General features: G+C 40.7%; 1 protein-coding gene across 1 annotated transcript in view; it reads left to right on the top strand.

Annotated features, from left to right (window-relative positions):
- The window catches only part of LOC147035263 (extracellular calcium-sensing receptor-like), a 17054-nt gene extending 1177 nt beyond the window's left edge, over positions 1-15877 (top strand). The window contains exon 3 of the mRNA XM_085895340.1: positions 15750-15877. Within this exon, the coding sequence (XP_085751466.1) occupies positions 15750-15772 (23 nt within the window). The 3' untranslated portion in view covers positions 15773-15877. The remainder of the gene's footprint in view (positions 1-15749) is intronic.
- Positions 15878-26555: the final 10678 nt, after the last annotated feature.

The raw sequence follows: 26555 nt of genomic DNA, 5'->3' as shown, positions 1-26555 counted from the left end.
AAACAAAAATTGACAACGTTAACAAATATTCATAACTCAATCTTTAAATGGCATGTGGTGTAATGAAATAAGTTCAAGAAGAAGAGTTTTACGAATACCTTATTTTCCACTATTCCAGTTGCTCTTCTACTTAAGAAATGTACAGTTCAGAAACAATCTCGGACAGAAAGTATATTTTGATGAGAATGGTGATTTTCCTTCCATTTATGACCTTATAAACTGGAAGAATGATGGTCAAGGAGGAATAAAGTTCAAAGTGGTTGGTGGATATGATCCTGTAGCTCCCCCAAATCAAAAGTTGATGGTGGAAATGAACAGTGTTTCATGGAACAAAGGGGAAACAAAGGCAAGACAATGATTTTTGTGATCTTGAGATCGGCAAGGAATGGATGGAAGGAAGAGGAATGCTATTTTTTGTCAAGGCTAGTGTCAGTCTGGGGAATGTCAGTCTTGCGAGTGTCAGCATCAGTAAATGGGGAATTATTCATCAAAGACTCTACTCCTCCCTCTCCATGCACTGCCATCACTCCCCAATACCCCCAGGAATACCTCTGGCTACGGCTTCCCCTCCACTCCCACCTCATATTTATATGTGTACTGTGCCATCCACCAAACAGTGATGACTCTATTTACACCTCACTATCCGAAAACATGGACCAATTTTGATTCTCTCATCTGAACACTCTCTTCATCATATGTGGTGACTTCACTTGTCATCATGCCAGTTGGCTGGGCATGGGTAACTCTCTCACCTGTCACGGTACTCCAGCAAAAGACTTCTGCGACTCATTGGGACTGACACAATCAGTCAACTTCCCGACCTGGATCTAAACCAGAGGTACTCCATCTCTTCTGAATCTGATTTTGATAAATTTCCCTGAAAATATCTGCTGTTCTTCCTTCGCTCCAATCGAATATTCTGACCACGTGCTTGTCAAAGTGGAAATTTCTCTGGATGTTATCAGAGAACCACCTCAGCGCCGTCGAGTCTGGCATTTCACTCAGGCCGATTGGCAGGTCTCCAAGCAACCATCAAACTTCCAGACTGGTCTCCCATTACTACTTTCTCCAACAACAACTGGTTCTGAGAATTCTTTCAAAGAAACTTACTCTCTCTTATGCACAGATTTATCCCCTCTCGTCTTCAGTTGTCCTACCCTTCCTCCTGTCCATGGTTCACAGAAGCTTGTGGCAAGGCAGTTGTCCTGAAACAACATGCCTTTTCTTCATGGAAAGCAAACCCAACTGAGGGTAATCTCAGTTCCTTCCGTAAAGCTTGGAACAAGTGCGTGTCTACCCTCAGGAGAGCCAGAAAACAACATCTTTCTAATCTCCACTCTGAACTCTCAAACCTCTCTCCCTCCTCCAAATCCTGATCTGTTTCTACTCAAATCTGTTTCTGGTATATTCTCCCCCTCCATGCCCTCCGTTACCTCAAATGCACGCACTGCTGATACTGCACATGAAAAGGCTGAATGCCTAAACTCGGTGTTTGGATCTAAATCTTGTATTTGAATCCCATCGCTTTCTCTACCCACCTGACCCAGTCGCACCCAACTGTCCCTGGACTATGTGTCCTTTACTTCTGACAAAGTGGAAAGCTTGCTGTCAAATCTTGCTCAGATTCTGCAAGCGGTCCAGACGGCATCAGCCCAGACATGTCCTAAAAACCTGCTCCTCTGCACTTGCTCACCCTCTGTCTGTTCTATTCACTCTCTCATTTGCTCAAGGTCATCTGCCATCTGTTTGGAAATCAGCAAACATTACTGCCCTGCATAAAAAGGTGCAAAAACAAATCCCTGCAATTACAGACTAATCAGCCTTTTCCCAATCATGAACAAGATTATGGAATCCATCATCGTTTCTCTCCTGTCACAGTCAACGTGTGGCTCTAAATGGAGTTCTATCATCCCCTCTTCCTGTCCAGGCTGGAATTCCTCAAGGCAGCGTTCTGGGCCCTTTTCTTTTTCTGGTTTTCATCAATGATCTGTCCGACTCTCTGGAAAATCCTTTTTATCTCTTTGCTGGTGACTCAACCCCCTGTCGTACCATCGGTCATCCTTCAGACCGGGAACTAGCAGCCTCTTCACTCTCTGCAGATCTGGATAAAATCACAAACTGGTCCAACACGTGGAACATGTCTTTCAATCCTGACAATTCTCACACTTTCACTGTCTCTTCAAATTGCACCATTTGCAATCCCCCCCCCCCCATCTACTTCCTCAACAATCAGCAGGTCAGTGATCTTTCTCTCTTCTACCGTCTCCTCTCCGGTATTGCTCTCCCCCCCCCTCCCATCGCTCTGTCTGTGATATGCTTGTCAAAGGGCCCATATTTCTGCAAAATATGCTTCTGGTAAAAGGTCCACCAGCAACCCCTTTCTGGTAAAACTACCAAAATCATGAATACTGCTCACCTTCACTCTTTCATTCCTCTTTTTCCCACCTTTGGAATAAACTCCCACACTCTTCAATCCCATTCTTCCCTCCAGGCCTTCAACTGTTCACCACCACCTCTTGTCTTCCCCCATCCAAAACCTCGATCTCTTCTCTCCCCGTTAATCCACCCCAAACCTACCTCCTTCAAGTTCCCTACTTTAAAAAAAAAAATTGGTAAACCTTGTTGAGGCTCGTATGAGAGCAAATACACAACACACAGCAGCGGGGGGGGGGGGCATGGGACAAGAGGGGCGGGAGTGGGAAAGACAAAAACAGTGGGGAACAGAGACATTTGGAGATCTGTGGAAGGGAGAGGGATGGGGTGGGGAACATGGGGAATACAAGATGGACATTGCAGGGACTTTCAGGAAGGAAAGCAGGGAATTTGAAGGAGGTGGGCTTGGGTGGGTTATCGGGGGTAGAAAAGATCGAGGATTTGGATGGGGGGTGATAAGAGGTGGTAGTGAACGGCTGTTTTGAAGGCCTGGAGTGAAGAGTGGGATTGAATAGAGTGAGGGAGTTTATTCCAAAGGCAGGAAAAAAATAGGAATGAAAGAGTGAAGGTGAGCAGTGATTCGTGATTTTCGTAGTTTTACCAAAAGGGGTTGTTGGCCGACCTTGAGTGCCCTGCAGAAATGTGGTGAGGACAAATCGCAGAGAGAGAGAGAGAGAGCAGTGGGTGGGGGGGTGCGAGGCTGGAGAGGAGATGATAGAAGAGAGAAAGACCACCGACCAGCCTGCGGTGAAACAGTGAGAGGCCCAAAGACTCAGCCTCATCGCATCCCTGTAGTATCCATCTTGTATACCCCATGTTCCCCACCCCATCCCTCTCCCTTCCATAGATCTACTAAAGTTTGTTCCCCACTGTTTTGTCCTTCCCTCTCCCACCACTCTTATCTCATGCCCCTCTTTCTGTGCATTGTGTATTAGCTCTCATACGAGCCTTGACAATGTATATAAAAAAAAGAAAAAGTCTGTGTTGGCAGACAACTCCAACAATCGGTTTCATCAACTAATGGTTGAAAAAGGGACACTGACAACCTTACAAAACCAAGTGAAATTGATTCAGAGGTAAAGCAGTTCCTTGAATCACTGATAAAGATGTAACAATGAATATATAGTGAAGTATTCTTTAAAATTAGCCTAACTTAACGAAGAATATAAAATATGCTGCACCCGACTTTAAACAGATGGGCTTCGTTGTTGAAGTGCTTGGTTCAGGTAAAAATGACATTGTAGCACATCAAGTATTTGGAAGACTTCACACTTGGTTGCACTTTTGGAGGATCTTATGAATATTTATCAGCCTGTTCTACTATAAATTGTAATATAACTCATTAGCTCCAGTATCTAAATATGATTGATGCTGGGGTCACATAACAGTCTTGGTTATTTGAGTGTGCGTATGTTCAGGGAATGCTAGTTTGAGCAGATGAAAAGTTAAGAGACAATTGAGATATGCTCACCAAAGCTGGTACACAAGTTTCTCTTCATATGCTCTGATGAAACGAATAATTTGATATTTAAGGGTCAAAGGTCAAGGTCAAATGCATATCAGAGGTCCGTTGGCAAATTTCAAGACAGCTGTAATTAGGATCAGCAAATTTTTCTCTCAAGGCCCGATTTATCCAAGCAGATAAACACTGTCACACAAGAAGCAGATCAAAGTTCGAGGAATCTGGTTTACAATATCTCCTCAAGTCAACACATATGGCAGCATCATGGCTTTTGCCCTGCTTAAATAAAGTAATACAACCGAGGAGTGAGGGTGTACAAGATGGTTATGGAAGCAAAGTTGCACATGCAATGGCAATCCTTCTCGAAGTGGGTTCAAGATAAAGGAGAACATGAGGACATTTTGAACATAAACAGCAAAATCTAGAACTGCAAACTGTCTTGAAAAGGGTGAAATGCTGCATGAGAACCTCAGCAACCTGTGGATAAACATGAAGGAGCTGCAAGATTTGTTCTGGTCTTTCAAATGAGAAGCAAGCATGGTCACATCGATTTTCTTTCTGACACTCCTACATTAAGATGACAGAACTTTTCTACAGTTCATCCCGAACCGAGAGAAATGGTGACTGGCCACTTCGCACACTATATCTGTTACTGCTGCACTGACGGTCAACATTGTTTTTACCAATATGACAGACAATAATCTGTCATAACAGGGATAGCGTGTCAAAAATGGGTCTTCAACTGCACTGGAAGTGAATATTGCTGGGGAAAACACCCCAATCCCAAATAAATGGGCCAACTATATCAGCAATTCTGTCAATAAGACCTATCTGGTTGCATTTCACAATAACCCCAAGATCCTGCGAGGTGCAGAGTGTCATTCTTGCTGGTGAATTCAAGTTTTTTTCGTGGATGATGTGAATATATTTCGGTCAGTCACAGCCTTTGAAGGAGCTCTAATCTTATCATGAGGAAGCAGACACTTGCATGATATTACATGTACTCTATGATTCTACAGATCACGCAAGAGTTGTCACATTGTCCCCTAAGGCCAAACAAAAAAATACCACTCCATCGTCCCTGCTCGCTTCCTTTTTTGAAGCCGCCTCCTTTTACTTATTAATTATTTATTATTTTGTCAAACGTTCCGAAAAAAAATCCATGTCCATGTACGACTCCATGTACGTACGTCTCCATGTACATAAAAAAATCCATGTACGACTCTTGCACCATTCTTTGAATCAATCGTTTTCCCAATGTCAATACTGAGTTTTCAGAAATTCCGAGAGCTACACTGCCGCTTTCTGTTTCTGTGCACAATATGCGAGCAATACTGATCTGTGTACATGTCGGTATATGAAAGTTCCATCGCAGACGCTGCAGTAAAATTCAGTGCATGCTTCCGATTAAAATTATATAAAATATGACTGGTTTTAAAACTAGCAAATTCTGAAAAGAATGTAGAATGTCGACAAATTGAATGAATGCGATGAATCATCTTCATGATGTAAGCTTCATTTTTGAAGATGGTTTTCATCTGTTTACAAATTCGGAGGGGAAATAAAGTCGTGAAGCCATGTTATATGGGAACAGTTCTTGGTGGGCAACGATCGCCGTGTGATGTTTTCTCCGATTTCGCTTGTGGGGAGTTGGACCAGGAAAAGGCCATACAGGAGCAATACTAAACAGCACTGGTGAGTCCACATCCCATAGATGCAAATCTGTGTATGAAATGTTTACTGTAGATCGATAAAAAGATGGCATAGCCAATAATTTTAATATACATGAAGTGAGTAGTTTATTATGTGTTTTGCCAGACACTTAATATGTTTGTTTAGAAATGTGGATTGTCTTTTTAATAGGCCAAGTGAATGTGTTGGTGACTTGTCTGGTATATAACCCACGTTATGATATTTTTTTTGGGGGTAGAAAATTGACATGACTGGTACATGACTCATGTCTTTTTGTTTTTTTAGGGGGTGGGGTGGGGGGTGGAGGTAAAAGCTGGATTGTCAGGGACATGATTTATGTTTTTTGTTTGTCTCTTTGAGGTGGGAAGGGGGTTAAAACCTAAATAAAACCTTCTCTTCGCCATGTTCCCCATCCCATCCCCATCCCTCTCCCTTCCACAGTTCACCTAATGTGTCTGTTCCCCACTGTTTTGTCCCTTCCACTCCCGCCCCTCTTGTCTCATGCCCCCTTGCTGTGAGTTGTGTGTTCGCTCTCATACGAGCCTCGACAAGGTATACAAAAAAAAAAAATATATATATATATATATATATATATATATATATATATATATATATATATATATATATATATATATATATATATATATATATACCGCATTTATTTTTAAGTGTGTCTGTGCATTAAACAGGAAGGGTCCTTGAATTGAAATGTCAGTGGCCATTTTGAACTAAAGATCTGGTGGCCATCTTGAATCTAAAAGTCAACGGCCATTTTGAAAAAAAACAAAAACAAATCTATACCAATAAGTGTGTGTGTGTGTGTGTGTGTGTGTGTGTGTGTGTGTGTGTGTGTGTGTGTGTGTGTGTGTGTGTGTGTGTGTGTGTGTGTGTGTGTGTGTGTGTGTGTGTGTCTTCCACTCCAAAACCATGAAACCTCGCAGCCTGAAACTTTGCATGCATAGGAAGAAATTTCCAATGAAGGGAAAGAGTGAAAATTGTGTGTTTAGTTAAATAAAAACACCCCTTTTGAAGATAGTTAACAGCCTTATTTAATTATATCCTTTATCAGGCATATCCTTGGCCACCTTTCTCTCTGTGGGGTCTTCATGCATCTACGGTTACCTCGCTGGGGTTTAGGATCGGCATGCCCGACAACGCCTCGAGTTGGAACAGGCCGCAACGATTTATTTACGCTAAAGTTTCTTTTTCACTTCCCTCACTTGTATCATCGAATGCCTGATCATCATAACTATGAATTGCTGGATACATTGCAATGCTTATAAACGCCTGGAGATGCCAGCATTCATTGCATTATTTCATTTCTGTGCATGCCATAACCTCGAGAATCTCTTAAACTAAGCCAAATTACTAAATTTAAGCTCCAGAATTGAACTTGGCAGCAGTTCCGACTCCTAAAAAGTGTTATTTTTTTCTAATTCTGACATTGCTTAGGTGTTTCCGGGTTCATGGGTTTATCAACAGCAATTGGTAATCAGTTGCAAAGCCAGACATTCCATTAGAGTGCTTGCTTGAGTGCTTAAGCCACTTGCCGAGCACCCTGCCGTCTACATCGGTGCAGTTCATGTCCCGATCGGGAATTGGAGTCGACAGTTACTACAAGATAGAGGTGCCTACACAACACAAATGGACGTGATACATATGGGTAGATTTGGATATGTAGGGACTCTTCGTAGGTGTGTAGGCATGCCGTGCCTATTCCAGGTGCCGTAGTGGCAAAGTTGCATTCTGTATCTTATGGAGGATTTTTTCAGGCTTTCCTATATCCTCATGACTGTTTCCAAAGCACTTGCTTGTCGGGTGTGCTTTACAAAGGTAATATGCATTATGCATGGTTTCTCTTTGTGAGTTTCAAAGCAAAATGTCTGGATGGTGTTTGTCGCTGGACCACCCCATCTACTTTTTAAACAATCCCCTTGAAGAAGTCCCTTCATTCAAGCTTATGGTCCTTACTATCTGCCATGATCTTTCCTGGGAAATCCCCATTTACAAGCTGACCTCCAAAGCCAGTCGCTGACTATGAATCCTCCATTGTGCAAAGTCCTTCCTTGGCACACCTGGGCTTCTAACCACATCTACCACAAGGGCTTCTAACCACAAGGGCTTCTACCAAGCTTTCATCCTGAGACTGATAGAATACTGCTCTCCCCTCTGTGCTGGTGTTCCTGCCTCACACCTAGCCTGGCTTCACAATGTGGAAACCAAGGCTTTTAGGATCATTGGTATCTCCCGCTATGAAGCTGAGTCTTTGGGTCTCTCACTCTTTCAGCGCAGACAGGTCAGTGATCTTTCTGTCTTCTACCGTCTCTGCTCCAGCCTTGCTCCCCATGCTCTGTCTGTCATCTGCCCCCCCCTATATTTCCATAGGGCGCACAATGTCCACCAAAAAACCCCTTCTGGTGAAACTGCCAAAATCAAGAATCACTGCTCACCTTCACTCTTTCATTCTACTTTCTTTCCCACCTCTGGAACAGACTCCCACACTCTCTTCAATCACACTCCTCCCTTATGTCTTCAAAACAGCTGTTCACCACCATCTCATATCTTCCCCCATCCAAATCCTTGATCTTTTCTACCCCCAGTAATGCACCCCAAACCCACCTCCTTCAAATTCCCTGTTTTCCTGCCTGAAAATCCATGTAGTGTCCTTCGTGTTTACTCTATGTACCCCACTGCATCCCTTTCCCTTCCACAGATCTCATGTCGCTGTTCTCCCCTATAACCTGGTGTTGGCTTAGTGGTTAGGGTGGCGGCTTGGGATCCTCGGGTCCTGAGTTCAAGCCCCGTTGGCCGCTGAATTAAAAATACACCTGGAGGTTGACTCAGCCTGTCATCCTTCTGAGTTCGGCAAAATGAGCACCAGTGTACTGGTAAGGGGGACACTGCATCAGCGGCATAGCTGCGTCCCAACCAATGATGCAACCAGCAGCCACAGGCTGCACTCGATAGAGAATGAGAGATACCACGTCCATATTTATAAATAAAACCCTAACATTATCCTTTATCAATGTGCAGCCTCGGTCACCTCACTCTCCCTCACTGGGGTCTTAATTCGCCATTGTTTTTGTCCTGCTCAACAATGCCTCGACTTGAAACAGGCCACAACAGTTTCTTAACGATAAAGCACTCAAAGTTTTTTTTCCCCTTTCCTCACTCATATCATCAAATGCCTCATCTGCATACCCACCAATGGCTGTATACATCGCTTTTGTAAGTGCTATTGTATTCAAATTAGGAGCTTGGAGGGATTTTATGCATTATATGATACGATTTTCCATGATCAAATGTCACGGACTAATGTAATTAATCAAAATATACTTTAAGTTTTGAGAATCGGATCATGTGGAATAAATACCTGTCGAAATCTGGAGTGAAATTTGAAAATGTTAAGAAATCGGCGATGTTTTGATTTTTGCGGGTACGCCTCATTACCAATCAGCTTGGTATGTTTTCACTCCAGATCTACGGGGGAGTTACACCTCAAAATATGTAATTGCTTTCTTCTCCGAAACCACACACAGAATATCGATGAAACTTGAGCACAACCTTCACTACCCATGATGTACTAAAATTTGATCATGACATAAAAAAAAACTCGGGGTCGAAGGGAGTACCTGGGTGGGGGGGGTTGCCCCCCAATTTAGGTACTTACTTTCTTCACTGAAACTACACACACAATTCTGATGAAACCTGAACACAACCTTCATCACCCATGATGTACCAAAGTTTGTTCATGCCATGAAAAAAATCGGAGTCTAAGGGGAGGGGGGGTTGCCCCCCAAAATATACATTTGTTTTCTTCACCGAAAACACACAGAATTTCGATGAAATTTGACCACTTGCCAAGCCAGCCGTTCCTTCTCAACCATTTACAGTAATTGGAGGGCTTGCTTGAGTGCTTAAGCCACTTGGCGAGCTCCCTCCAGTCGATGGTGGTATTACCCATGCAGTTCGTGTCCCGAGCAGGAGGTACAGTTGGCAGTGTTGCTGCATTATATAGGATTTGGATTTGTGAAGGGACTCTCTGCATGGGAGCTGTGTGTGCCTGTTTTTCCTCACCTGGAACGTAGTTTCCCCCAAAAAATAGGTATTTGCTTTCTTCTCTGAAACCACACACACAATTTTGATTAAACTTAACCGCAACCTTCATCACCCATGATGTACCAACGTTTGTTCACACCATTAAAAAACATTGGGGTCGAAGGGGTTCTACGGGGGAATTACGCCCCAAAATATCTAATTGCTTTCTTCTCGGAAACGACACACAGAATTTCGATGAAACATGACCACAACCTTCACCACTCATGATGTACTAAAATTTGTTCATGACATTAAAAAAGTCGGGATCAAAGGGAGTTTACACGGGGGGGGTGGGGGGGTTGTCCCTCAATATAGGTATTTGCTTTCTTCTCAGAAACTACACACACAATTCCGAGGAAACTTGACCACAACCTTCACCACCCATGCTATTCCAAAGCATATTCTGATATTGAAAAAATTGGGGACTATTGAAGTTTATGGGGGGGGTGTGGGTTGTCCCCCAATATTGGAATTTGCTTTCTTCTCAGAAACGACACACACAATTTCAAAGAAACTTGACCACAACCTTCATTACCCGTGGTGCCCAAAGTTTGTTCACGACTTTTAAAAAAAATCCTTATGTATTTACTTTCTTCTCCGTTACATATTTTGTGGGTCATCCATGCCTACCAGTGGTTCCCTGGTTTTCTTATCCAGCCCCTACCAGGTAAGCACCCAAGGGTATTGCTCCTATTTTTTTAATGTTTCTTGTACTGTTGGAGTAGATAGTTTCTTCTATCATTGGAGTGCTTGCTCAAATGCTTAACCCACTAGGTGAGTGCTCTTCATACTCTACAAACTTACATGGCAATACCACGGCTCATTTCTCCATGGAAGCATGTCCGAAGTTAGAAAGGCAAAACAATTGAGAGGATTAGAACGAGTTCAAAAGAGAATTGAAAAATATTTTCAGTGGCTACAAAATACAAAGCAATGAATCCATGGCAGGACAGCCGAGACGTACGCACGCTTGCTCTAAACTGCCTCGCCTGGGTTTGAATGTCAACCCAGCTTTAAATTGTCATCCTGGTGTTTCATTGGCAGGATGATTCATCAATGTGTGTGTCGTCTGTCGGATTGACGTTAAACTGGGCATCACATCTACCGGAATGTTCCGGGCAAACCATCTGGGCAAACCCTCAGATCCTCAGATCCCTCAGAATCCCCCCTCCCCTCCTCTCCTCTACCTCTTCACCTCTCTCTCTCTCTCTCTCTCTCTCTCTCTCTCTCTCTCTCTCTCTCTCTCTCTCTCTCTCTCTCTCTCTCTCTCTCTCTCTCTCTCTCTCTCTCTCTCTCTCTCTCTCTCTCTCTCCCTCTCTCTTACCCTCTCCCTCTCTCTTACCCTCTCCCTCTCTCTTACTCTCTCTCCCTCTATCTGACCCTTCCCCTATTTCCCTTTAACTCTTTCTCCTCTCTTCCATCCCTTTCCCACTCCTCTCCCTCTCTTTCCCACTGCTCCTCCTCCTTCCCCCACCCCCCCCCCTTTCAGGGAACTATTAAGGACTGACAGTTTAGTTTTGAATTTAAAACAGCTTCCCCAGTGTGTAGCAAACACTAATCCGATTCGGAGTAAGCCAAACGGAGGGTGCAAAGGTCACTGCATGTGCGAGCATGTATGCATCCAGGCAGGCAGGCCTTTATCAGTGTGGGTTTTAAAGGCTCCCATCCAGTTTTATACAGAACACGATGGTTAAAAAGAAAATGTTGCTGTTTTGGCGCATTTCATCGCCATTCACATACCCTCCTTCCCTTCAACTCCCCTCACACTGCCTTCCTTTCTCCACCCTCATGTCACCTTCCCTTCAATTTCCCTCGCACTGCCTTGCCTTCCCCTCCCGCTGCCTTCCCTTCCCCCTCCCTTGGGGTGGCTTCCCTTCCCCTTACACTGCCTTCTCTTCCTCTCACGCTGCCTTCCCCTCCCGTTGCGCTGCTTTCCCTGTCCCTCCCCTCACGCTTGCTTCCTTCAAAACCCCCTCCTCTCTTCACCCCTATGGACATCTCTGGGTGGTCTCGGCATGCTGTATTAACGTGCTGTTTTAACATACCCCCTTTTGTTTAATCCTGTGCTACCCCTCCCCCCCCACACTTTCTCCAACAATCCCACTACCAAACACAATTTGAGTACCCCTCCCATCCTTTACCCCATTTATGCTGAAATAAAATCTTATTAATTACTGTTGGTGAAACCCAGTAGTGGCTATTCTGTCAAAATCAACAAAAAGAAACAAAATCAGCCACGAACATAAAACAGCTTGAAACACCATAGAGAAAGAGCCAATTTCCAGGCACTTGTGTACAAACGTTCATTGCAAGCAGTTCAAAATCTCTCATTTCCAAACTGGCACGGCTGGCAGCTTTTGTGTTATCAACTCAGCCTGAGCAGATTGTGAGAATTCACCTCGAGTTGGTACCAGAAATCAGCATTCACGAGGGTTGACCTATGCCAATGCAAAGCAAATCAGTTACTTTACAGTTACAGAAAGCTTGCATTTTCTTGGATGGCAAATTATGCAAAACTGCACATCGAAAAGATTCTGATGAAATCTGACACTCAGATGAGGATTATTTAGGAGGAGGAGGAGGACAGCAGAATGGGACCATACTCTGTGCAGAGCGTTGGTGCTGCTTCAGCAGTCTCCTTGGCTATTGGGCACAATCGTGGACGGGTCGCCACTCCGACACAGTAAACCAGCAAGCTGGCACCCATTTTAACGACCTCAGAAGGATGACAGTCCGAGTTAACCCCACCTGGTATTAATTCAACAGTTGAGCGGGATTTGAAGTCAGGACCCTCGGATCCAAAGCTCACCACCCTAACCATTAAGCCAACACCAGGCATATTAATTAATTAGGTACATGTGTAAATTATGTATGCAGGTACAGAGATAATAGTGTGACGATTTGTTATTCAACTGAATCAGTTCGTGTTGACCACACTTGTCTTGGGCAATGTTGAGAATGTCCAACCATATTTATGTGGCATTGCTGCTTTAGGGCTCACGAGCAAGTTGCCCATACCTGCATGGGATTCAAAATGGGATAGGGATGGAGCTGGCAAAAATACAAATGGCATCTTCTGTCATCAAGCCAGAAAGCTGGGAGAAACAACACGCATTTTTTGCCACATCAGATGCAATTTAAATGCTCTAATGGTGACGAGGTACCTCATTTGAAACTGTTTTTTCAATATATGTAGCTTTTTGATACCAAGGGTCCAAAATAAATATTTGTATTGGTGTCAAAGTCAATGAGCATTAGCAAATTAATAAATAGTGAGATACTGGTCCTTTGGTCATAATGCTTCAGCACTTCCTTCTTGGCATTGTCATGCTGTTTACTTTAAATACATTTCTGTATGACTTCGAAAAAAAATAAATGTACAGTTCAATTTTTAATGTACTAGTAAATCCTATTACATGATCAGTTACAATGTAACTTTTAAAATTACTGTCAAAATTTTATGCCTGTCGTCTTTGTAAAACATTTGCTTTATTGACAAAATCAACCAATAACGACTATTATTACCTCTGCCATCTGTGATGGACTTGGGTAAAGTTTTCACCCCAGTCTGTTTGTTACTTGTGAAACTGAAGATTCACAAGTATATTGGCTGGTCTGGTCTGTGATTCTGCCTGTTTGTTACTTGTATTGGAAAAAAACATTTTTCGCCAAGCATGTTTGTCCGTAATATCTGTCTGTCTGTTTGCCACACTATTTTTGGCTACAGTTTTCAAGCAATCGTTCAGAAATTTCTTTGTGTATGAAGGTGACTGGCCAAGGACAGCAATATTTCATTTTGGTGAAGATCTGAATCCAGATCCGGATCTGAGAATTTTTCAACTGATTCATCACCATTGAGAGATAGGGCCAAAAACGATATATAGCACAATACCTCATAAGGTTATGGATGGATTCACACAAAAGTTAGTGGACATGTTGGGAGTGCCACGAGAAAGAAGTGATTCAATTTTGGTGAAGATCCGAATCCATATCTGGATACAAGAATTCTTTAATTTTTAATTGTTCTGTTCTGTTCTTGTGTATGGCAGCTTGGCTGTTGAGTAGCTATACGATATAGTACTGGATAGCATGATATTTCAAAAATGTATTGGGCCTGCTATGTTCTCATGTATCAGGCATTACGTGGCGGAGGTATGTGCTCTACCGAGTGTCCTTCTAGTTTGAATTGTTTTACTCCATGGCAGGATGGCCTAGACTCTAGGCCTGGGAGGTATCCAGACTAGCTTCTGGGCAGTCTAGCCTGGGTTCACATCTCGGCCCAGCTGCAAACTGTCATCCCGGTTTCTCGCAGGCAGGACGTAGCATCAACTTATGTGCTCTCCCTTGGACATATGTTAAACTGGGCATCCCGTCTTCCAGCAAAAGTTGGTCGACATTAAAAATCCCACATTGTCCGTCATGAACTGTAGGCGAGCTATCAACCGGCACCCTGAACAAATTACAAATTCCGGCCCTAACTTACAGAGGATGTTGCATCAGTGGCACAGCTGCACCCCCAGCCTATGATGCTACTCACAACATAAGGTTGCATATAAAGGAAGAACGTCAATACTAAATAAATACATATTTGAATAGTGTTTAAATTTTGTATTGAACAAATATCAATACTGCATATTCTCACGACAGAAAACACATGTCAAACGCAGTATTCTAAACCTGAGATTTTCTCGGGAATATCCAATTGTTTCACTCAAATTAATATTATTGACATCTAAAATTGGTATTGCTGATATGTTCTGAATTTGGTGAAGAAACGGTGAGGAGTTACTGATCGATACGCTTAAACAGATTTGTGCCCCCTATTTGACACGATAAATGCAGTCACTACTCAGACAGGCACTTGCGGATGGTAGTGAAAAATGCCTTGTCACATTTAACCTGTGTTTGCATCTCAGTCTTATCTTAATACCTATCATACTCCAGAATTATGTGATATCATAATTCTGGAGTACAACAGGTCTTAAGATGAAGATAAGACATCCAACGAATAGAATATGAAGGCAAACCTTCTGAATACTGGGTGGGCTACGTCGGCCAATTTCTGGGTTCCTTTTGAATGTTGGCTCCTGGTCTATCATGCAAGGATATAATTTGTTATAAAAAGGGAAGTTTTTCTTTTTGGGGGGAAATTAAGGCATCCTTACATACCTATATGATATCACATTCTTAGGATGCTTCCAAAGAGCAGAGTAATTGCCAAGTAGTTGATTTGTAATCCATCTGTGAGTAGTTGTATTTTATTGATACTTTTTGTGATCTCAATAGCAAGCAAATGAACTATCTCTTATGGAATAAAATCCTTGAGTGCTCTTTCATTTTAAACCAAGGAGGTTTCTTGCTTTTTATCAATTTGTGCATCCTCAATCTAGCAATGCGATACTGAGCCCTGTATCTTGCTAATACTGTGTTCATGCTGATAACAACAACTAGCACATGAACATACATAATAAAGTGGTCTTGCTTTTGTTTGGCTTATGCAGTCTGTAGAGGCATGCTTTTATACACACCGTCTTCACAAGGTGCTCATATTGGCCCACAAGCTAGCATGCTCTCACGACCATAAAAGATGACAAAGCGCTGAGGTTTTGAGCCTGTCCTTAATCAGAACAATAAATGAACTATGTGGACTTACTTTCCTCATCCTGTATTGATATTGCTTGTAAGGGAAGTCATATTATAACTTATCCAGGCAACAGCAAATTTTATTTTTATATACTCATGTTATAACTTAGCCAGACAACTTTATTTTCATGCACAATGTTGAAGGCAAGGTGGTAGTTATCTTCAGCAAGTAAGTCGATGATCATAATATTAAAGCTATTTCTTCTGAATTCACACTGAGAGATAAAATGTAGAAATGACCAAAACAAAAAAATGATTCACAATAGCCAGGTGAGAACACACAGAGGATTGACCATTTGTTATTACCATTGGCTTTCCTGTAAGAAATATTTTTTGACATCCCCCTAATCCTAATGTATCATGTTAATTTATCTTCATGTCATTTTGTCATCTTGTTTTTTTTTTTTTACTTCAATTTCAGATCCCAAGCTCGGTATGCAATGAACCTTGTCAACCTGGTTATCGTAAGGTTTCTTATCCAGGACAACCATTTTGTTGTTACGACTGCATTTCCTGTACTGATGGGGAATACTCAAACAAATCAGGCAAGGTTTTGATACTTGTTAGCAGAACAAATAAAATATAATGATCTTGACTCTCACGAGGATGAATATAGTATTTGAAATAATAATTCATTTTTTAATTTCTAAACAATTTTTGTTTGTTTTTGTGACATTATTTTGATATCCATCAATCTTTAGACTCTCAAAAATGCAAACGCTGCCCAAAGTATTTCTGGTCAACAGCAATCCGTGATAACTGTGTTCCCATGCCTGAGGAATTCATGACCTTCTCTGAACCCCTGGCTCTAACTCTTCTGGCCTTTGCTGTATTTGGAATTGTTATGACTCTGGTCATCTGGACTTTCTTGTTTTGCCATAGAAAGATATCCATAATGAAAGGCCAGGTTGCTCAGCTCCTTCTCTTTGCCTTGGCTGGAAGTTTTTCATGCACAATAGCTTTCATTGGGAGACCCATAAATTCAACTTGTCAGATCCGTAGGCCTATTTCATGTTTGTTTTTGTTGTTTGCAGTCATATGTGTGCTTATTATGACTGTACTACTCTTCAGTTCCACTGCAGGTAAAATTAACTGCATTGAAATGCAGAAATTATATTGCATGAATGTAATTCTCTTGCAAGAAAAATGTCATTTCCACCTTGGTTAAGGTTTAGGCTTACCCCGACTGGATATTTCTGATGAATCTCATGAGAAACTAATTTAAAATAACAAATATTATCAAATCGCTGAACCCAGCAGACAGGTTCTTGTTTCAACAGATGAAACAGTGATGAGCCGACAATTGCACAACAATGATTGTCACTTAATGTCAAAAAGAGAAAGTGGGAGCATGCAGCCTCGACTCAACAATTTGAGAACGATTCAACTATCAACATAGAAATTGCTGCTTTAGTAATCCTTGTTATAATTCACAGACCAGTGTTTCTTTGTTTGTTTGTCACACTACTCCTCCTACAGTTCTGGCCCGATTACATCCAGACTTGCGACATCGGATCAGCACGATCCCAATTAGTGTACTGGGATGTTTTTATCTTTGCCAGTGGTCTTGGGGAGGGGAGGGGGTGGAGCAAATTCTCTATGTAAATGTGTGTCGTTTGCACCGCCTCCAGGTGGGGGAGGGTATTACAAGTCTCCACCATTTACCATATGGTATTCCTGTCCCCACGTTTTTCAGTGCAGGGAGGTGTTTTGAATGATAAGTAGTCGGTGTGTTTTTACTTCGTGCATGTAACCCGGGTTATTATTATTTTTGGGGGGGAACAATTGAGGCAGCTGTCAGTTGCCTATACACAGCCCAAATAAAGGTAAGTGTCAGAGGAACGTGTTGCATGCTTGGAACAAGATCGTCCATAGGGTGGGTACTCTGCCAGTCTTTACAACATGACCATTGATAAAATTAATTTTGCTTTCAGAGTGGAAATTTTCAAAGATTCAATTTTTTTTTTCTTGTGAAAACACTGAATGCCTAACTAGAGAACAGAATTGAAGGGAGCAGAAAGAGCAGATGGGGAATGAATAATACATCGTGCACAAGTAATGAACTGTCCTGTCAACTCATTTAGGTGAGTCCTCAAAGACAAAAAAAAAAAAGAGTTGAGACAAAGTTTGGGAACTACTAATGGAAAGCACTACACACCAGAGTCAACACAAACAATGAAGCGCAGTTCAATGTGGTAGCCCCGACCATCTAATAAATAAAATTTGTCTATCTGTCTGTTGGTTCGCATTTTTAGCAAATATCCCTGGGCCACCAACTACCACATTTGGCACACAGACCAAGTCCGACTCTGGGATTGTCAAAAGGGTATTTTAATCCATAACCTCAGCCTTTAGAGGCCACTTTCCCCTCTTTTGTTATTTATATACAAACTGATTGGCTAACAGCTATCACCTGACATAACATGGGCGAAAGTCAGCATATCTAATTAGCCGAGCTGTATTTTCCACTCATTGACTGGACAGCTGGCCTGACTCCACCAACAATTATAACCAAACTAAATAATACGTTCATCATGACCGTGCTGCAGTAAGCCAATGCCATCTGCCACTGCAAGTGTTGTGCAGTTTTCACAATTGCCATGCCTTCCCTATGTTTTCCCTTCATTATAAAGCAAGCATGAGCCCATATTTGTCTATATATCATGGGTTCCACAGCCCTTGAGAAGGCCCTAGCACATATAGGCCTCAGCCTTTTGGCTTTCAGCCCTCGAGCAAGGTTCATACTTATACACTGCCTGGGATTTTTTTCTGGAAGCGACCATTTTCCCTTGACAAATTTCTCCCCCATCTCTAAACCTCCATGTATGTTGCACAGAAGCTCCGCAGCATTAACTTTGACGACATTGTGCTATCACTGGTCCAGCGAACAATCAGACATTTTTAGTCAAGAAGTTATTTGGTGACCAGTATATTTGAACTGACACAGCCCCGTTGGGCTGGTTGAGTTTAGGGAAGGGTCGATGCAATCCCACTACTCCGTACTTTTCTTTTCTTCTCAGTTCTTGTCTTCTTCTTTTCCCCAGAATGAATGATGGCCATGTGTCTTTTGTGCAAATAAGATTGTATAAGAATAGGTGTTAGGGTTAAATCTGCTCTTCTGTGCCTTTTGCCTGTAAATGCTCTCTTTTAAATGAGTGTGTGTGTGTGTGTGTGTGTGTGTGTGTGTGTGTGTGTGTGTGTGTGTGTGTGTGTGTGTGTGTGTGTGTGTGTGTGTGTGTGTGTGTGTGTGTGTGTGTGTGTGCGCGTGTGTGTTATTTTGGGCCTTATCTCTCAATGGTCAAGAATCACTGAAAAAATTCTAGTTGTCATATTTAGATCTGGATCATCACCAAAATGTAATCAGTTCAGTCTTGTCACACACCGAACCTGCGCACGAAATTACATCCGGATCCGTCCTCAACTTTTTGAGATATCCTGCACACAAAGAGACAAACAGATAGAAAGGGGAGAAGACGTACGAGTAGTAGGAGTGTTGGTTCTGAGGCATCTCAAAATTTACATGCAAGTGACAGGGGAAAAAGGGAAAAACCTTTTGACCAACAACCCAAATCCCCCAAAATTCCTTCTGATATTTCTCCCTCTTCCAACTAAGCCAAAACACAAATATTAATCCACAATAGACCAATTATTCACACCTATCATATTTTTCATAATACTCACCAAGTGAACCAATGAATATCTGACTATGTTCTACTTTAGGGAATAAATTAATTTTCTGATGGCACTCATCACCATTGAGTATACCTGAACTTGGTTCAAGTATCTTTGTTGAGCAGAGATGAAATGACAAACCTCTCCTAATGCTCTTGTCTGAGTACCATCTGAGCAATGTATCATTTTGAAATTGTAGTAAATAGTTTTTCAATTTTTTTATTAGCCTCTTTGAAGGAAACGTTAAGGTTAACACCTTATTTTTCAAATTTTTTTAATCACTATCTTTGCCTTCTGTAATCTTTGATTGTAAAATGAACCTAAAATCTCCTCTCCTTTTAAATCATATAATATATAAGTCCAAGGAACTGTATTCATTACATCAACAATGTTTGAAAAGTTCATTCATCCATCGCTTAGTAGAGCCTTTTTCAAAGTTGAGGGAGAGAGAGACAAAGACACAGACACAGAGACACACAGACACAGAGACACAGAGACACAGAGACACAGAGACACACAGACACACAGACACACAGACACAGAGACACACACACATGCACACACACACATACACACACATATATATATATATATATATATATATATATATATATATATATATATATATACACACACACACACACACACACACACACACACACACACACACACACACACACACACACAAAGACACACACACATGCACACATACAGACACACACACAGACACACACACATATACACACATACAGACATACACACACAGACACACACACAGAGAGACAGAGGAATAATTTCTCACCTTTGACTCGACTCATTCAAGGTCACAGAACGTGAGAGGAGTTCTTTCCAGCCAACAAAAATGTCATTCAATTATCTTCTGAACGATTGAATGTCTTTAAGGAAGTCATTCATTTTTGGCCACTCTTCGTGATATGCAAAGCCCTCATGTTCAACATCATTTATCAATGATGTTCTTATTGGGGACAACCTGTTAGAAAAAGACATACAATAATTATTGGTTGTATAGTGATTTAAATCTGTATAAAACAACGAATAATTAATGGGTTCAAGGATCTCACCTCTCATCTTGTGAAAACAATTGTTCTGCAACATCAGAGTTCTCTTCTAAATACTCCATTCTCTGAATAAGACCCAAAATTCTCTGAATATGACTGAATAAGAACGAAGTTCGCTTTGGTAATAAATAGCCTCGAGTTGATGACATCATGGGAGATTACACAACAATGGGTTTTTCAGGGTGTGTCTCACATAGGAAATGAGTCGCATTTTTACTTCGGTTCTCAAGCAGTCTGACTCATTTTAACACGAAAATGAAACAGCTTGCTTTGAATGATTTTGAGAAAAACTTACATAAAATAACACATAATGTTGAATTTGGAAAGACCATGATAAATATGAGCATTACGAGAAGTTTATCATTTCATTTCTGCTCAACAAAGATACTTAAACCAAGAACAAAGTTCCAAGTTATTCTTTGTGAATATACTCTGGAAATGAATGTTATAAGAAAATTGTTATTCCCTAAAGTAGAACATGGACAAATATTCATTGGTTCGCTCTTGGAGTGGAATGAAAATATGAAAGGTCTGTGATTATGTTGGGGGGAAGAAGTGCTTTATTCAGTTAGTCTCAATCTTTCATAGTCTCAATTGTACATTTGCTTGTATGGGAGGGAAGGGGATATGTGGGGAGAAAATGAGTCTCTTATTTTGGCTTTTGGGGCTTGGGTCAGAAAGTTTTTCCCTTTCCCCCCATTCATTTGAATGGGCGTCCCAGAAACCCCATTTATCATCTACGAATACATCTGGACATTCCCCTAGAACCACATTCCAGTTGTTCTGAAATCATATTCCCTATACAGCTTGCTGGTGCCTTACCTCCATCATTTAATAAAATCCTTTAACAAGGAAATATATTTAAATAATAGGCACTTCTTTGTATACTGAAGTCAAGCTTGGTTGAAAGGTCAGCCTGCTTATTATATCTTTTTTACTAGGCAGGTCAAAAACATCCTTCAATACAAAAGAGAGAGATGATTATATATTCAAAAGTAGATACATGTTCAAACACATAAAATCATACCTTATTTAAGTACATTTTCTCTTACAATATATTTATTTTAATATCAAGCTCTAAAAAACAATATTTTATTATTGGTTTTATCATCCTCAAACCCATTATGCTAATTTTAGAGAAATTACTTCGACAAAAGAGACTACCTGAAATAAGTGGTTTTCAACGAGATTTTCATCATGAAAAGTATCGATAAATTACTATTACAGAAAATTTTATTTTATACAAAGTTTCTCAATATAAATAAGGCTTTTAAAGTCTTCAAAACACTGATTTTTACCTTGAAAAAACATGTGGTTGTTTTTTATTTGAGCAAAGTTTTACGATATAAATACAGTGAATAACAACGTATTGCAACGGTTGTAATCATGAATATAAATATTACAACAAACATCTTAAAACAAAAAAATGCAAATACAAAATGCTGGAGAAGAGCCTCCAGAGTCTATTGTTATAAACTGCGAATTCTTTAATATGGACATTAAAAATGAAGGCTTTAAGTCTCACTTTTAATCATGCAAACACAAGAAGAATGGGAGGATACTTAGATGCTCCATTGAAAACAATGATGGAGCATTTAAAGGACATATAAAATATGATTGTTTCAATTTGAAGACCCAGGACCATCGTCAATTGCCGAGGCAATTGATATGATTAAACCAACTATTGAAACTCTTATTAAAAATACATTAAGTGAATGAATACTTTAAAGTTTTAGATGGGGGTAAAAATGAATGTGGTAAAAGAAGGTGATGAAGAAACATCCTAAATGAGAACAAACCCTCACTTTTAATGCCTGGTGTTGGCTTAATGGTTAGGGTGGTGGGCTTGGGATCCTAGGGTCCTGAGTTCAAATCCCGCTCAGCTGTTGAATTAATACCAGGTGGGGTTAACTCGGCCTGTCATCCTTCCGAGGTCGGCAAAATGAGTGCCAGCATGCTGGTATAGTGTCGGAGTGGCGACCCCTCCAGTATTGTGCTCAATAGCCAAGGAGACTGCTTAAGCAGCACCAACGCTCTGCACACAATCTGGTCCTAATCTCCTCCTCCTCCTCACTTTATATCATTCCAAGATTTCTTAATTTGTGATGTTTATGATGAACTCCAAAGACAGGAACTAGATGTTGATGACAGTGTGGTCGTTAGTGCATTTATTATTTTAAAAATTATATTTTTAGACATACACATTTTGAAATCAGACCCTCTTAAAGCATCTTCTTACATTGATTTACCAGAGGAGATAAAACTTAAAAAGGAAATTGTTAATATTCAAAACAAAGATAATAATTGTTTATATGGTCTGTTCTTGCTCATCTACATCCTCCAAAATGAAATCCTGAAAGAGTATCACATTATAAGAAATATGAGGATATGTTGAATGTTAAAGATTTAAAGTTTCCAATGTCATTGACTGATATTCCTATGTTTGAGAAAATGAATAATCTATCCATTAATGTTTATGGATTATTGGATACAAAAATTTCAAACAAAGTTTAGGTATTAAAATTTTCAAATACCTACAAAAATGATGAAACACACATTGACCTGCTTTGTTTTAGTTCAGAAGAAAAATCAAACTGTGCATACAATAAAAAAATTTTCAACATTGATCACATCTCAAGAAGTTAATAGAACGAATAAAACATATCCCTGAAAGCAATGTCTCAACTTGTTTCTAACGAAAGAAAAATTAAACCAACATTCAAAATATTGAAATAATAAATCAACCGTAATCAATTTACCAAAAGCAGGAACAAACACTTAATTAAAATATTTCAACAAATCCATAAAACACCCATTTGTGATATACGCTGATTTTGAAACTATCCTTGAAAAGATAGATACTGCTTCTCCAAATCTATTTCAACCAGGCACAAATAAATATCAAAAACATACTCCTTTGGGTTTCTCTTATTATATCAAATCATCTGTTGGTGATGAATACAACTAGTTAGAACTTTACAGAGGAGAAAAGCCTTGGAGGAGTTTGTAAAACGACTGGAAAAAGACTGTGTTCGATCAAGTAAGATAATGGGAAAACATGATGAGCCAATGTGTTTAACAAAAGAAGAGAAAAGGAAATTTAAGCAGAACAATATCTGCCATATTTGTGAGGAAGAAATTGGTGGAGAATTAAAGGAAATTAGTGGAGAATCTGCCAGTGTCATCTCACTGGTAAATATAGAGGTCCAGCACATTAATGTTTTACCGTAATCTGTTCTAAACTTCCTTCTTTCATTCCTATCTTTCTTCACAACATTGCACACTATGACACGTCTATTTCTAAAATAATTGAGTATAACACCTGTAGACATTTCTGCCATTCCTAACACAAACATAAATACATTTCATTCACAAGAGCAATTCATACATCTCACATAACTCGTATCACATTTCTTGGCACATTCAAATTTATGTCGGTGGTGGGGGGGGGGGGTGGGGGTGGCGGTGTTGATTAGATCGGGATTAAGGATAATTTCCCCCAGTATGTGATTGCCACCTGTGACCTATTCCTATGTTTTTGCATTTACAAGCCAACCATGAAGGAGTTGCACTTTTATACCAACAACAACAACCATAACCACAAGCAAGCCAGGTGTGCCGAGCAGGCAGAGACCCAGCCTTCCCGGGTTTCATGTGAGCAAGCCACGCCCTGGAGGTGGACAGTCGTTCGGTGATGTCGGAGAGAGATCGGGAGTGAACAGACAAGTTCGGTGTGAGGGACGCAGTTGTAGTCGTGAGAGGAAGATGGCTGGGATGGAGGATCTCACTTTGTTCTCCTCTCGGCAAAACAAAATGGCTTTCCTTTGATGCATGAGGAAGATGGCGCGATTCTCGTGTTTGTGCTGAGGCGAATTGGCTCGGGTGGTGGAGCAAGACGCTTGGTTGGGTTGTGGGAGACCAACCTCAAAGCCTCGTGTATATCACTGAAGAGATGGCACCATTCTGCAGAGAGCGTATCGGCAAGTGCGATCGAAGAGAAAGCTGCACGGCGGTCTCTGAGCCCTGGTGTTGAATACCGCTCACAAATTGCCTGACGTATGTTTTTTTCCGCTGCAAGAGAGTGGCTTGGCACCATTTTGAGCGCGTCTACGTGTGCAGGATGAAGTTCCTCGATTCCAAGTTCCATAAAGACAAAGCTAAGTGCCAGAATAAAGGAAGGATTTGCTTTTCTTTGGTTCGTTTTCCCCTTGTGTGTAATTAAGCCTGCATGTAGAAGCACCTCGACTTTAGGAATATTTACTTTATGTTATTATTATTACGTTTTGAATTACCCTTGCAAATATTTCTCTTTTCATTCCATCCCCGTGTTTATTTTTAAGTTGCTGTGTCCGTGTATTTGTTGTGGGGTTTGAGTATAAACCCCCTTGTGCCTCCATGTGCTGTGCATCCATCTGTGTTCCATCGCTCCGCCAATGCCGATTGCAACTCCCGTGCATGCCATAATCTCTGAGGATCAACGTGTCTGCCTCCTAAGGAAAACCGCTCGGCTATCCGAGCTGGCTGGTGTTAACCACCCGTCCACCACAATTTTGGTAGGGGGATTAACGTACCCGCCAGACCCGTGACAATATTGATGGAGCTGTTGCAAAGAGTGATAGAAAGTTGAAGCTTATAAAGAAGAATGTGATTAAGGAAACAATAAACTTTACACATTTTTATGACTGTTTAGTCTTAAAGAAAGAAGAGTAGAGGAAAATGAATACAATAAGAAGTTATAAACCTCAGATATATACAGAGGAGGTAAATAAGAAAACATTGGGGGCTTTTGATGAGAAGAGGTTTATTTATAAAAAATGGAATTGACAGCCTCCCTTATGAATATATATGTGTGAAGACATAAAATAAAGCATAAGAATAAAATAAGGGTTGGGGGTTTTAATGGGCTATCACTGAATTTTTTACTGGTATATAAATGATAGAACCAAGCAATAACCAAACCAAGGAGTGAAGAAAATCAGAGCCTTGGTATTTAAATGGGAACCATAATGAATGTGAGAAATATCAAATAAGTCTTATTGAAGAAATAACTAAAACAAAAGTATATAAAACAAATAAGTTTGAGAGTTTGAAGAAAATAAACATCCTTGAGTGAACAGAAAACTTTGATGGTTGACAAGAAATTAATCGATAAATTATTTACGAAAATCTAAAAATGATATGCTCAGACAAGAGCATTAAGAGAGGTTTGTCATTTCATCTCTGCTCAACAAAGACGCTTAAACGAAGAACCAATTTCAGGTATACTTGATAGTGATGAGTGCCATTGGAAAATTTATTTATTCCCTCAAGTAGAACATAGTCAAATATTCTTTGGTACACTTAGCGAGTATAATGAAAAATATGATAGGTGTGAATAATTGGTCTGTTGAGGATCTCATATTTGTGTTTTGGCTTAGTCGGAAGAGGGAGAAATATCAGAAGGAATTCTGGGGATTTGGGTTGTCGGTCAAAACGTTTACCCATTTTTCCCCATTCACTGACATGTAAATTTTGAGATTCCTCAGAACCAACATTCTCCTACTACTCATAACCTCCTTCACCTTTGATGGGGTCGGTAATATTGATTGTAATTCATTAATTAACTAAAGCTGGACGTTTATTAAATGGGATAGAGCTGAGTGAAAAAGAGTGGTGTATGTCTGCCTTTAAAAATAGAGGCAATGCCCCTACGCTCACCTGGTATAACCAGGAAACCTCTATGACCCACAAAAGATGTAAATTAGCCAATAGTTTGAACAAACTCGTAAAAGCACAATGCAGAGATTATTCCTATCAAGTTACATCTGAATCGAGTGAATACTTTTTGAAAAATCAAAAATAGTGATCCCGGCATCGTAATGACCTTTGACCTTCAAATTGACCTTCTTACTGTGCAATTTTTGATGGAATTTGCAAGGCATCAGGAGGCCTTTGTCCTCAGAAGTTCTACAACGTTTGGTGACAATAGGACCATTAGTTTTAGCATCACAGGTGATGAAGGTCGTGGTGGTTTCATCAAAATCGTGTCTGTAGCTTCAGAGGAAAGCAAATATTTATTTTGGGGTAGGTCAAACCTGGACCCACTTTGACACCCTTCCCCTGAACCAGCCCCCCGCCCCCCACCAGCCCTCACCCCCCCCCCTCCGTAGACTGCAGCTTAGACCCTGACATATATATATATTTTTTTTTTGTTGTTGTTGTTGTTGTTGTTGTTGTTGTTGTTGTTGTTGTAATGCCATGAACAAACTTTAGTGCATCACAGGTGATGATGGCTGTGGTCAAGTTTCATCAAATTGTGTGTGTGTAGTTTCAGAGAAGTTCCGATTGTTTACAAACTCACTGATGCGATGCAAATAACTCACCTGAACTACGTTCCAGGTGAACGAAAAATGGGTGAGGAAGTGACAGAGAAAAATTTATTCTGAACAGCTGATCTGGAATGTTTAATGTTTTAAATGAGATGCCTTCGATGTTTA

The sequence above is a fragment of the Eptatretus burgeri genome, chromosome 1, assembly GCF_056783735.1.
Source record: "Eptatretus burgeri isolate ZD-2024b chromosome 1, Ebu_testis_v1, whole genome shotgun sequence".
NCBI classification, from domain to species: domain Eukaryota; kingdom Metazoa; phylum Chordata; class Myxini; order Myxiniformes; family Myxinidae; genus Eptatretus; species Eptatretus burgeri.
This window is presented reverse-complemented; position numbering and strand designations above follow the sequence as displayed.